Below are 13,335 nucleotides of genomic sequence, written 5' to 3' on the forward strand. Positions count from 1 at the left end.
CCAGCGAAACAAAACCTGCCGCGTCACCGAGAAACAACAAGCCCAAAGAGTGGAAGTATGGTGTTGTCACACTGTCACTGTATGCTTTTTGAAGAGCACGAGAGCACAATCTCGATTAGTCTTTTGTCTGTCACATCGTATCATCGTCACAGCACAAAGCAAACGAGAGGTGGAAGAAGAAAGAAGGCACTAGAAAACTCTTCAGGAGTTATATTTGCACTGAGTGCAGCATAGTGGGAGCTCGGTAGACAAATACTCTCACATCTTAATTTTTCAATTAGCATGACTCTTGTTCTCTAAACATATGCAAACACAGCGGGGCGTCTATTAAAATGCAACTCTAGTGTTGAGCCTAATTAGACTAAATTGGTTGGCTTGTATTCGGAGAAATTTGAATGCAGCTCCTTATCCATGCTTTACCACATGTTTTGTCCCAACAACAAACAAAACAGAACTCGCTGCCTCATGCATATGTGCCCAGCTTTGAAAGAGGGACTGAGTTAGCCTGTCTTGCCATTCTGTTCTAATGTAGCTGGGTTTTTTCTCTCTCACATTATTACTATAACATTATAAAATCTCTTTATTGTGTGTCCTGATTGCTTAATAATGCATTTGAATGGGGAATTATAGTTTTAATGTGATATTTCCTTTGATTATGTGATCCTCTGCACTTGCATTTTGCTTCATTATCACTTTGTAGAGGGAAATAACTCAAACTAATAAAATGTTGCTGACTTTGTCCCAGTGATGTTTTGATAGGAGCAGATCTCCAGTGGGTGTTTTTTGCCAGCGTCACTGGAATATTGGAGAGCCTTACAGCACAGCAGGCAGCAGGCCAAATGGACGCTGTGCATTGCAAAAGGGATGATCTGTCTTGGGTGCGCTACGCTTTGCCGATGTAAACAGCTGCCTCCGCATCCTGGACAAGAAGACTATGTTGCAGCTGGCCGCGTGACGACCCAATCCCAAGAGCGGACCAGCGCACGAAGACGGTGAGTTGCGGTAACACTGTGTTAGACATTAAGCCACGTTAGCCTCAGTTGTGTGCAGCCACATATTTTTGGCTTGAGATAATCAGGTTTGTCATACTAAATGCATTTTTTATCTGTGATGCAATGGACCAGATGGCAGATGAAACAACGCTGAGAGCTGATGCAAAAGGCAAAGGGAGTGTAAACGGTGGTGAGGAGAGCTCCACATGGGTTAAAGGAGGTGAGTTGTAGATTAGGTTTGTAGAAAAACAGCTCAGTGTCACTTCGGAGTTGTCACGTCTCTTAGAAATCTCTGTTGTGATGATCTGAGATAGCCAGTACCATCCTTACTGTTCCATCACTTTGCTTGCCTTGTGCAGTTATTTGACTTTAGTGACTGTGAACAGCCCTACAGTTTGAGAATGATTTCCCCAACAAACCCCCTGTTTTCAAATCCCCTACTGTTCTTTGTTAGTTGCTTGCTTACATGCATTCTTTATAGTCTGTAGACAATTTTTGTTGTATACTTCCAGTTTGCATTTAGATTTTAAACATGAAGTAAAATTATCTTCAGACCCACCGCTCGGAGCAACTGTGGTGTCTAATGAGTGAGCGCGGCTCAGTGAAACACTGGAACAAAACCTGAAAAATGCATAGTATGCCCCCAGGCCTTATTTCTCTATCAGTTAATGGTCATGGGCATAGACCAGCTGCACTTCTTACTTAATTCATTTGATAACCCGAGAGCATCATGCTCATTCTCAGCTCAAACAAGTTTATTTTAACTTGTACTTCAAATAGCAATCCTTGCCTTCTTCACTTCTCATTCAATCACGGAGACATGACACGTAAAAACACAAACAATTCTAATGAGACATAAAAGAGTCTCGCACGCTGACAAAAGATGATAACACGAGACACCATGTTTAACTCTGTTATTTGATGGGAGCAGTTGTTTTTTAAACTAATAAAATCTTAAAAACGGACAATGCGGCCCTGAGCAATGTCCATTTTTATCTCTTCTTCAAGAATTTAGGGAAAACAAATACATTTTATTCACTCTCAAAAATTAATAAATCATCGGGCATTAAATCTTAAAGTAAAACACAGAAAGGAGTGGTGAATATTTCATTCGGAATAGGTGGTGAAAAAGTAAACAGTCTGCTGCCAGCAGAGTAATTCATTATTATCTGTATTAATTAACGTATTAATTAACAATAACAACCCCTTCATTCCAGAAATTCCACACTTTTCTGGGAACTACCAACACAGGCTAGATATGTTTTTATCTTTTCATTGTGTCAGCTGTCAGAATGGGATATGGCCAGCAGCGTTTCTTTTTTCATTTCCGGTTATGTTTATCACTTATTTACTATCTTGCTGAGAGTTCAATGCAAGAGTTGATCCACAAAGATGCGTGGTAACTTTCTATTATTGAAATGTACTGAAATCATTTACAAATCTCCCAATTACTGGATTTCCAAAAATACACAGTTTACACAACATCAGTAATGTCTTTACTTGTGCTTATCAGGATGCAGATTTTCTGTGACTGATGGCATATATATATATATATATATATATATATATATATATATATATGTATGTATATATATATGCAACGAACGGGGTGCAACGATACACAAAGTTCACGGTTCGGTTCGATACTTTGGTGTCACGGTTCAATATTTTTTCGATACAAAAAAATGTTCAAGCCTTTTTAGTTTGTCATTTATTAAAATTATAAATGTATATTTTAACTCAAAAGTACGGTTTTTAAATGTAATGTTGCTGAAACAACAAAATAAATAAAAAAAATAAATCTATCTGATCGAGAAATCACTCATCTTTGGAAAAGAGAGTTTATTACAGAGAAATGGCTCTTTCCAAAATAAAAGCTATACTATACGCTTCTTCTGGGCTATATTCTCAGCAGCATATTAAACATATCAGGTCCCCATAAGGAGAATCATGTGCTAACGGCTGTCTAAATGACTCGGGTAAAGTTTGTAGCATGCGCGCTTGTTGTTTTTGTCTGCTTCCACTTGTCTTTGCACTAGGATGATGTCGGAGTAAATGTGCAGTGATATTCGTTGTGTTCCCACTAGTGCTGTCAGCGTTAATCTCGTTAAAATGACATTAACGCCATAATGCAGCAAATCTCCGTTAACAAGTTACCGCGGATCGCCCCATGCGTGGGGCTGGACAGCGTCAACACGTTAACAAGCTGCGCTAACGCACTAGTTCCCACCAATTGAGCATTGCGTGGCACATCCGACATACTGTTTTACTTTTGTCCATGACACACTTACCATCAGGGCCATGCTTCACATGAAAACCAAGATAGTTTCAAACGCCAGATCTGAATGAGGATGGGGGAGGTTCAATTTCGTCTAGCGTTGAGGCGGTTGCCATGTTGCAACGAGCTTAGCTTCTGTCTTGCTAGCTTGCGCTGCGCTCAGTGGATCTGCATTCGACAGTGCAGCCTAGGCAGAGTAGTCGAACGCCCGATTCACTGAGCGCTCAACACAGACAGCATCGTCAGAAGAAAAGTTGATAAAATAAATAAAAAATGTTGTATTGTTCGATACATAATCATTATGACACCTATGTCCAAATTATAACTACAGCAGACTTAAGAGCATTAATGAAATCAAAAACAGAAGCCTACATGCATATATACTAAGCATCTGACTGTTTTGGTTTAAGGTGGCTGCTCTTTTAGAATTTTCTGCTCCTTGTTTGATGTTTAAAATGCGGCAAAATACTGTGACATCCCTAACACTAGACCATATAAACTATATCTCTTAGCTTAACTTCTTGATCCCCTTGAAAAAGTAGTAAAACTTGCCACTTACTTCTGCAGCATTACATTTTTATGGCTCCAGCTCCACTTCTGTTCACTCTTGGCTATTCTGTGACCATAACTACAAAGATCCAGAAGAACATCTCCCCATTTTTTAATTCTCATTCTAGTCTTACGTCTGTATGCTAATTTTTAGCTAGCTCTGCACAGAAAAAGAAAATATTGTGGAAATAGCCCGCTAGTTCTGAAGGCCAAACTGATAGGGCAAAAACTCTACAAAAAGGAAAAATAAATGTGATAGTGAGAAGTTGTAGGTTTTACAAGGATTTAGGTGCTTTGTTTTGAAGTTTGTGTGTGTAGGGAAAGGATGGGGCAAATGAGCTAACCCTGCTAAAGCTAACCTACGCTAAAAGTTTCCTGTATCACCATTCACGATTAGTGTATGGACTTTAGGCAGCACGGTGGTTAGCAAGAAGATCCTGACTTCAATTCCACCATCAGGCCGGGGTCTTTCTGTGTGCAGTTTGCATGTTCTCCCCGTGTTTGCGTGGGTTCCCTCCGGGTACTCCGGCTTCCTCCCACAGTCCAATAACATGCAGTTTGTGGGGATAGGTTAATTGGAAACTCTAAATTGTCCATAGGTGTGAATGTGAGTGCAAATGGTTGTCTGTGTCTATGTGTTAGCCCTGCGACAGCTGGGCTCCAGCCCCCCCACCACAACCCTGAAAAGGATAAGCGGTTGAGAATGGATCGATGGATGGACATTAGAGTGATGCCCCTACTGTTCACCCTAAAGTACTATCAGCAGCTTTACACATGATTACCTGCAAACCAGTGGAACCAGTTACCTCTGCTCTCTGTACTCTTGCACATATACTTGATTTTGGGACATATCCAGTACTCCAGTACTTATTTCAAAGACTACAGTAGATGTTGTTTGTTGATTCTTTACTGTAGGATTCATTTGTTTAACATTTCATCTATTCGACAGAAAGAATCGAAAGTGAGGTTCAAGTCAGCAGCTGGAGACTTGATACCTCTACAGAAATGGAGCCTGGGGAGACAAGCAGAGACACCAAGGCTAAGCTGCCTAGAGAGCGTGACGGCTCCGCTGCCCCTCTTTTCTCTTTGAAAATGTACCTAAGGAGATCCTCCTCTGCAGAAACGTACAGCACAGACTCTCTTTCCTCCTCGCAGCAAAGCAACACAGGAGGTAAATGACACCAGTACTTCACTCTACTGTTTAAGTCTGTCTTCAGTGCCACTTCTTTTCTCGAGACGTCATTAAAATTGTTTTGAAATTAACTTTTTATCCAAATACAGCTTTTCTGCTGTTGAAATAAATGATTAATATGCAGGATAATTATGAAAATGACAAATTGCAAGCTTTATGTCTTACTATGCTGTGAGAATGCTTAAATATAGTTAATACAATCAATTATGAAAATGTCTGAATAATTTAGAAACTCAAACTGCAGCAAAAAAGAGAAATATTAATGCAAAAAAAGGCCACAAGTATCACTACTTCAGATCCAGATGCATAACTGATTACAACACAGACTGTTTATGTTCTGATGCAATTCTTTTAAACTAAAAAAATTAAATAAAACTGTAATGTTGTAACGATAACCACTGTCTTAAATATGGTTTAATATGAAAGGAAATAGAAGAATGTCTTTTTATTTATTGACAATGAGAAAAGATGTGGCTCTTGTCTTGTAGACGCAGACACACTAGAGTAAAGGTCTCACAAGTGATTACAAGTAGTCGAGATGACCAACTGGTTGCCCAGAGGATGAACGTTCAACACCTTCAACCTCTGGATGATCACTTTCAATCTCAGGGCAATTGCACATGTCACCTGGCGAGAGGCAACTTGTCTCCATTCAATTGCAGTCTGTCTCAGATGATTGCAATCACTTTCCGTCAGGCCGACAAAGACCGTGCACATCAAGAGATCGTGTGCAAGCTTCAAGTGTCACAGAAAAATAATGGTTTACGTGTAATGTTTGGTGAAGCACTCCGAAGAAATACGCAAATGCTTAAAGAGAAGGAACAACAGGAGGCAGCACAGATGCAGCGCAAACTCCAAGACCCAGAGAAAAAAATGGAAGCATTGCAAGAACTTATAAACACAGACAGATTGCCAACATGTTGCAAATAAGTGTGAATTAGCCAATGAGCACAGCTCATCTGCAACACATCTAAACTGTACTCAGGTTACATTCCTCTATAAAAGCCTGCCGAGCACCTTTATCATTTTGTAATTAAACTGCCATCCTGCTGCAACTACATTGCTCTGTGTGGAGCAATTATGAACTTTAGCCTCAAATCTATGAGGTTATGGCTGGACTCTGAAAGTAGTGCCCGTGAATTTCTGTTTAATTTTGTGATTTGTGGTCTTTGCTGAGTTAAAAATTACAAAGTTATCACAGTTGATCACCATATTATTGATTATAGATACCAGCTTGACCCCATTCAGTTGCATGCTGACAGCAACTGACCACAGTTACAAAGCTGTAGCACTACATACAGAGATATAACTTGGACCCATTTCTACTTCCTACTATATTAAAAGGATATGATGATGAAATACATGTAGTTTGCTCATATGTTGCATCTTATCCATTCACGAGAGTTGTTGTCATTTAGGTTGACACGAGGTTGTTTGTTGTAAAGCTGTATAGTATTGTATGGGTCCGTATGCTTGACAGTGGCTGAAATATAGATGTAGACTAAATAAGCTAATGTAGACGATTCACAGACATAATGAAACTAGCAGCAACAGCAGTGGGCACCCAAGATTAGTGTCACCAGTTCAGTATGAGATTAAAAGTACAATGTCTTTTTCTCTTCCCGAGTTTTGATGTTCAATATTGATTATGCAAAACAGTCTATATCAGCGATCCCCAACCCCCGGGCCATGGACCGGTACCGGTCCGTCAGTCGTTTGGTACCGGTCCGTGAGAGTTGAGGGTCGGGTGTGAAATTTATGGTTTTCAGGGTTTTGATCGTTATTTTTTAAATCGTTTTTATCATTAACACGGTTTCCCTGCGTCTTTGCTCGTGTGTTATGAATAAATCTTCTTTTTTTGCACCAGTACTAGTTTTATTTTGTTGTATTTATCCGTGAAAATATTGTCGAACATAAACCGGTCTGTGGCACAAAAAAGGTTGGGGACCGCTGGTCTATATTATATATTGCCAAAGCAGAGTTGCTCTTTCACCTCTTTGATATAAAATATCCCTTCATCATTTTATCTTTTTAGATTTGTGTCATTAGTGTAACAAGTCTAATATTGAACTATAACCAGATTTTGTGAATTCTGAGTCCAAATTTGAAGAAATGACATTAAGAATCAGTTCACAGGAATGAGACAGACCCACAACCTGTCTTCTCCAACATGTACTTGAACTAAGATCAGATTGAAACCTCCACATATTTATATAAAAGCTTAGGAGAACAGTGAAGCCTTGCAGAGGGTATACCTTCTCTGAATTCTCTGCAGCGCAAGTCATAAGGTCGTTCCTGTGACACTCTTCAGTGAGTAACTGTCTGCTCATGGTCAGTGTCATTTGATGATCTCACACTTCATAGCACCCATGGGGGAACCATTTGGCAAAGCATGCTGGAAAGACACATAGCATTGTCTCACTGTAACCACAACGCACGTTGGAAGTGCTCCTGGCAAAGTATACAAGAGAGACTTCTGGTAATTGATTATGTCTCCAAACAGCTTTCCTGCTTGTCTCTCTGTGAGGGAGCGAGGCATGATTTCTTAAATTATGCATGTGTAAAGGAAGGAAAGGGGGCTTTTAAAATCTTATAAGATACAAGTGAAGCCCAGCTCTTATAGGAGCAGGGATGATTTATGTCCCGAGATATAATTTAAACGCTATCTATCACGCATTATTTCAAATAGGTCATTGTAAAAGTGTGAAGGGGGTGCAGCCCTTTATAAAGACAAAAAATGTATATTGATTTAAAAGAAGAAAAAACACACTACTGAGTACATTATTTTCCTGATTATGTGTGTCTCCCTCAGTTGACTGTGCAGGAATTGTCTTGAACTGTCTCTTCTGTCGGTTCTACGATATGATCCACATGCTACCTGACTCCTGCAAGGGACTCGCCAATCACTGCTGCCCCAGCTACAAACACGTCATTACCACAGCGGAGTCTGCATCCAGCAGTGATGATGACTCATACATAGATTTGGATTGTGGTGTGTTTGGGTCCTGTCATGATGCAAGTGACTGCCTGGAGCTGGCTATGGAGGTTTCGGAAATTTGTTATCACTAGTAGGAAACTCATAATATTCACCAGTAAAAGCAGAAACTTACCATTAAACATGTGACGGTTCAGTGTGACGTGGAGGATTTCTAAGGGCTAAAACACAAATAAATACCAGTGTGATATTACAATGATAATAAACATGCATTATTTATCTGTGTATGCTTGTGTTTATGTCTCCTAAATATATGACAAGACCTGTGTACAATGGAGACTGCCTGTTCCACTTCTTTAAATATTTAAGTATTAGATAAGGTCTAATATCCAGTCAGGTACATAAGTACTTGGGCAAAGATATAATTTTTGACATTTTACCTCTTTTTTACACTATACCAGTGGATTTAAATAGAAAAAAAGAGAGACTTTCACCTTTATTTCATTTTATTTAACAATAGTACTTCAATAACTCTTCAGCAATTACATCCTTTTTTCCTTCTTAGTGTCCTGTTATCCAAGTCTGAGAAAAAAGGGAAGGGGAAACCTTTCGAAACTGACAAGCTAGCTTTAGCATTTATTTTAAAGCTACAGCATGGAAAATAAAATAAACAATAAAAGGTGAATCAAATGGACCATTATGGCAAGGCTGGGATGGTCAATTTGGTAAAGTAAATCCGTTGGGCATCTTTCTTTGCCTTTAGACAACAATTCTGATGGCAAAAGAGCCAAACGGGACAGGCAAAAAAAAAAAAAAAAAAAAGCTACAGCATGCCCGTAAAAGCTCTAATTTCAAATTTGCACTTTTTTCTGAGAATAAAAAGACTAGGAATGCTTTTGCTCATACAGATGAATAAAACTTCAATAGTCAGGTTAAAAGGAATCCATTTACTTTACTCTGGGGCAGAACTAAAGATAAATATTGTGGATTACTGATGGCTTATAAGACATGACACAAGATGTTTTACTGTCTTTAGGACTCATGAGGAAATAACAGATTCTAGGTTATGGCAAATAAGCCTGTGTATTAGTTGAGTAAATATTTTTTCCTGTGCAAAATGTAGGTATAATGAAGCATTAAGTGTTCCTTCCAGTGGAATGAAAGCCCAACTCCTGAAAAACAGTCCCACACCATAATCCCCCCTCAACCAAACTTTCACCTGATGATGTAAATGGTCAAAATAACCATGACAGTATATTCACATCTGGACTTGTTGCACATGTGGCAAGTGTTTCTACCGGAAGCAGATGCTTGATTTTATGCACCTGTGACAGTGGAAGTGACTGGAACACTTGAATATAATGATTGGCATGGTTAAACTATTTAGCTAAACCACATTATTATTATTAATATTATTATTTTTGAACTCTTCTTGCCAGTTGTTATAAAACCTTACATTATAGCAGTAAAAATCACCGCCTACTCTAGATACTGTGTGAGTGAATGCCTTAACAGTATGAGTAATTTAGTGTTCTGCATTTCAGTTTTACAGTATATTCACTATGCAGCAAGACAGCAGCGGCATCACAAACAATTCAACGGCCTTGAGGCCAGCAAATTCCACTGCAGCTGTGTTGATACACACTCTAACACACCAACAGGCACTCCAACTTCAACATGATAGTCTTTCTGAAGTATGGAAAAAAAAAATCTTGAAGCCTGTCCCCTGTTGAGCGTGCCTATTTCAGTTCAAGTGCCACTGGAAACACAGGAGCTGTTAGATATGGCATTTGTAGAACACTTGTCCTTGTCACTCCCCTCAACCTCTGTTCTCAAAGACAGTTCTCTCAAGTGGTAGATTACTGTTTGGATCTCTTCAGTCTGAAATATGTCCTTGTCACATTATGGGAAATGGACACAGGAGCAAAGCTGCTATGCCAGTGAGAACGGTATACAGGACAACATTGTTCTTAAGCATCATCTAAGCATCATCATCTATCCTGAAGAGGTCAGCGTGAGTGCACGGAGACAACACCGTATTACTGGATTATGTTCAATTACTGCACCAAACATTTGTTTTCTCCCATTACATATAAAGACAGAGTAATCTCACTCTGCTAACGAGAAGACCATTGTAGAGCACTCCTGTTTTGCTGCTGCACACCATGGTAATGGTACTATATTGGTACAGTGCTGAGACTGACTCTTTGAAAGACCTTTCATTGTCATGTTTGCAGTTGTTGCACCCTGATCACTGTACAGAACGTGTCCCAGAAGTCAACTTCAGACAGTGTTTATGAGTCTAAACATCATAGCTGAAGGACAGAGTCATGTACCAGGTAATGTCTTAGTCAGCTAACCATACAGTATTAAAGCTGCTTGGTTACGGCTTCATGGCAAATTTTCTTCGTATCAATTTCACTTGAATATTTTTTTTGTTCCCAAAGTGATTTTTTTGTACAACTTACGTTAATGAAAACATGTTTGAATTTAATAAAGTTGTTGATGTAAATGGTCAAAATAACCATGACTTGTAAACTGTAAAGTTAATTGTACAGTTGCAGCCCGTTCTCACTCCCGAGGCGTAATATGCTGATGGTTTGTCAAGTCCCGAGGCGTTCCTGAGGAACGCGAAAGGTCACCTTTTGCGTTCTTATGCTACGTGCCGGGTTATGGGTGAAATCCAGTAGAATAACGCTCCCACGGTAATACACGTTCGAGCCATGTGTTCCAGCCCTAACCGGAACCTTAACCAGCACTTTAATGACGTTAGTAGTGTTTTCCAAAGCAATTTAAGTAAAACAAATGTACATGTGTAGATTCATTCCAAACGGTTCTCAAGTTTACTCATTTTTCTGATGTCGTAATACAGGGACGTGTTGGGTGCCCGGAAGCGTAATATACCGACGATTTGTCACCTAGCGTAAAATGTTACGCTTTGGGAGTGAGAACGTGTTGACAGTTGCTTGAGATGCTGTAGGTAACCAGCCAAATGCATGTGGTACTTTCTGACCTTGAAGAGCTTTCTGGTTACGAGCATTAAAAACAGCAACACTGTTTGAGGATCTTGGTTAAAAGGTCTATTCTTCCTTACTCATCATCTTCTAAACTTTTAACTTTGAGATGAACACTTACATAGTTAACTTTAGCTTAGTTTGGATTAATAATCACACAAGAATCACCTGATGAGCTCTACTTAAACATTACAAACAGCAGTTTAGCAACGATGACTGAATGATACGGGTGTGAACAGTGTTTACGTCACTCATCACATCGCTGTTAACTCACATGATGCTGGGCATTACAAGCACTATTTTGAGTATTTTCTGGCAACCTGACAGAGCGGATTTCAAAAGAGCCTTCTCTGTAACTGCATCTGCAAAAGAAAAAAAATAACCTCAATGTGACATTTGGTAAAGCCTGAATACCAAAAGCATGAGCTAAACAGATAAAGTCACACAAAACCCACAGAGGACACATAACATGGCGACAATATTCAATAAACTCCTGTCTGAAGAGAACTTACACGTTCACTCACATTAAAAGCAATGCAGACAAGGACACAAAGACTTGAATCCTCTGATCCTTGAACATTAGCGTATTCCAGCACTGATTTCTCCATTCTACAATCTGTGTTACTAATGCTTACCACGCTACTACTACTACCATGGAAATTATACCGGTTGATTTCATTTCAGATAAAAGTTCAAGTTTTCATGACTCACAGCTTAATAAGAGACAGCAGCACAAGGAGATTACTTTTAAAGACAAAATATAAAATGTTGCAGTGCATTTATCAGCAACTCTTCTGCATGAATTAAAGCTGTACCCATGACATTGCTAACGATGTGTTAGGTACAGTATTGGTCAATAAGATTAAAGTAGCATAGGAACACTACTCTTCATAGAAGCCAAGACTTGATTGACTGGTAATATTAAAACCAGGTCAGAGCAACTACACAGATAATAACACAAATCCTCCAGATTTCTTTTTTTTAATATGATACTTTAATTGTTTTGCTGAAAGTTGTTCTTTAGTCGCAGAGTACAAACAAGGATTAGTGTGCATTCATCTGCAAATCATCTGCACCTCCGGGAGGCTTTTTTATGTTTGCAAAACCAGACTGAAACACTTTGAAAATGTTCCAGAATTTTTTTATTTCATTTTTTGGAATTGAATGCTAAGACATGACGAAAAGGAGCTTTTTTTCCCCTTTTTTTTAAAGAAGAGGGAATTAAATGTTGCTCCTTTATTTACATGATACTGCTTGCATTTATATTCCTGTGCCACAAATCTAAAAAAAAAGAAAAACTTTTCATCACCCGTTTCATGCGCTCTCCTTGTAAGGTTTTGTTTAAAGCTCAAATGTGTTGTATTTTTAGATAGAATAAGTCCTCTGATGAGAATTAGGCTCTAAACCATGTGACAATGTTTGACCTCCTAAAAGCTGCGCAGGGCCTCAGACGGCACCGCGCAGACAAATAAAAGTAGATACTGCACATGCTGTGCAAAATTGCATGTTGCGGGTTACATCTACAGGGAGCACTGCTTGTGACCAATTTTCTCATTACCTGGTGCAGCACAATTACAGAGCTGAGTGCTCTAGCTCATACTGCTCCATAAAACCTATTGGAGGTCCTTTGTGGCTTTTCTAACATAAAGCGCGTCTGCATAAACAGATGCCAGTTTTAAAGCGAAAACATCTGCACATCTTAAACTCACTGGATCTCTTTCAAATTACCTGATGGCTCTGGGAGTTGTGCAGGCTTTAGGAACTCTAATGTTTTTTAATAACATCCAAATGGCCTGTCCTTTACTGGCCAGGTTCAAATGCCGTCCCATCCCGGCCGAGCGGATGTGGACAAGGTCAGGTGGTTTTCACTGCTGCGCAACACATGCGTGCACCTTAATGGTCACTCAGAGGATACTGTTAACCCATTAGCTTGCATAGTGCTCCTCTAGTTCCTGGCTTAAATCAAAACAGCTGGGAAGAGGGTCAAAAAGAAACAGAAATGCTGAAATGATTAAATGTGAAATGGGTTGTTGCTAACAAAACACTTCAAACACCGCGTGCCGCTCTGCTGTTGTGTTTAGTGACACAAGACTCGCATTAGCAAAGTGATCTAATCGCGTGCTGCTTCGCCATGTTTACATGCATCTCTGCTCACTAATCGGATATGAGGTTTCTTCGCAGAGTTCGGGCCCTGATCGCTTCATTAGTGTGAAGCTGCTCTTCCTCCTGAGCACACAGCACTAATACCATCTCCCTTCAGACACAGCGCTGCAGCCCAGAGTGGCCTCCTGAGGAAGCAGCACCATTAAATATTAATGCCATGTGTTTAGAGGGTTTTTATTTCAAACAGCGGGTTTGTCAGCATCTTATGTGGC

At 39.6% G+C, this 13,335-nt stretch overlaps 1 protein-coding gene across 2 annotated transcripts; it reads left to right on the forward strand.

Annotated features, from left to right (window-relative positions):
- The first annotated feature begins 725 nt into the window (after positions 1–725).
- mdfic2 (MyoD family inhibitor domain containing 2) lies at positions 726–8,597 on the forward strand. 2 transcript variants are annotated; one of them, XM_040002899.1, is made up of 4 exons: positions 726–992; positions 1,125–1,212; positions 4,769–4,990; positions 7,824–8,597. In XM_040002899.1, the coding sequence occupies exons 2-4, from the start codon at positions 1,125–1,127 to the stop codon at positions 8,078–8,080; spliced, it is 567 nt and encodes a 188-aa protein (XP_039858833.1). In that variant the 5' UTR covers positions 726–992; the 3' UTR covers positions 8,081–8,597. The 2 variants fall into 2 exon arrangements, with proteins under 2 accessions (XP_039858833.1, XP_039858832.1); XM_040002898.1 differs by lacking the exon at positions 726–992 and having other exon boundaries at positions 1,006–1,212.
- Positions 8,598–13,335: the final 4,738 nt, after the last annotated feature.

This window comes from Simochromis diagramma, unplaced genomic scaffold (genome assembly GCF_900408965.1).
Source record: "Simochromis diagramma unplaced genomic scaffold, fSimDia1.1 OVJJ01000646.1, whole genome shotgun sequence".
NCBI lineage: Eukaryota > Metazoa > Chordata > Actinopteri > Cichliformes > Cichlidae > Simochromis > Simochromis diagramma.

Bases quoted from the DNA above. Each gene is read 5' to 3' on its own strand.
- mdfic2 (XM_040002898.1), top strand. From the start codon at position 1,116: ATGGACCAGATGGCAGATGAAACAACGCTGAGAGCTGATGCAAAAGGC. The intron at 1,213-4,768 runs GTGAGTTGTAGA...TCTATTCGACAG, and splicing joins CTCCACATGGGTTAAAGGAG to AAAGAATCGAAAGTGAGGTT. The intron at 4,991-7,823 runs GTAAATGACACC...TGTCTCCCTCAG, and splicing joins GCAGCAAAGCAACACAGGAG to TTGACTGTGCAGGAATTGTC.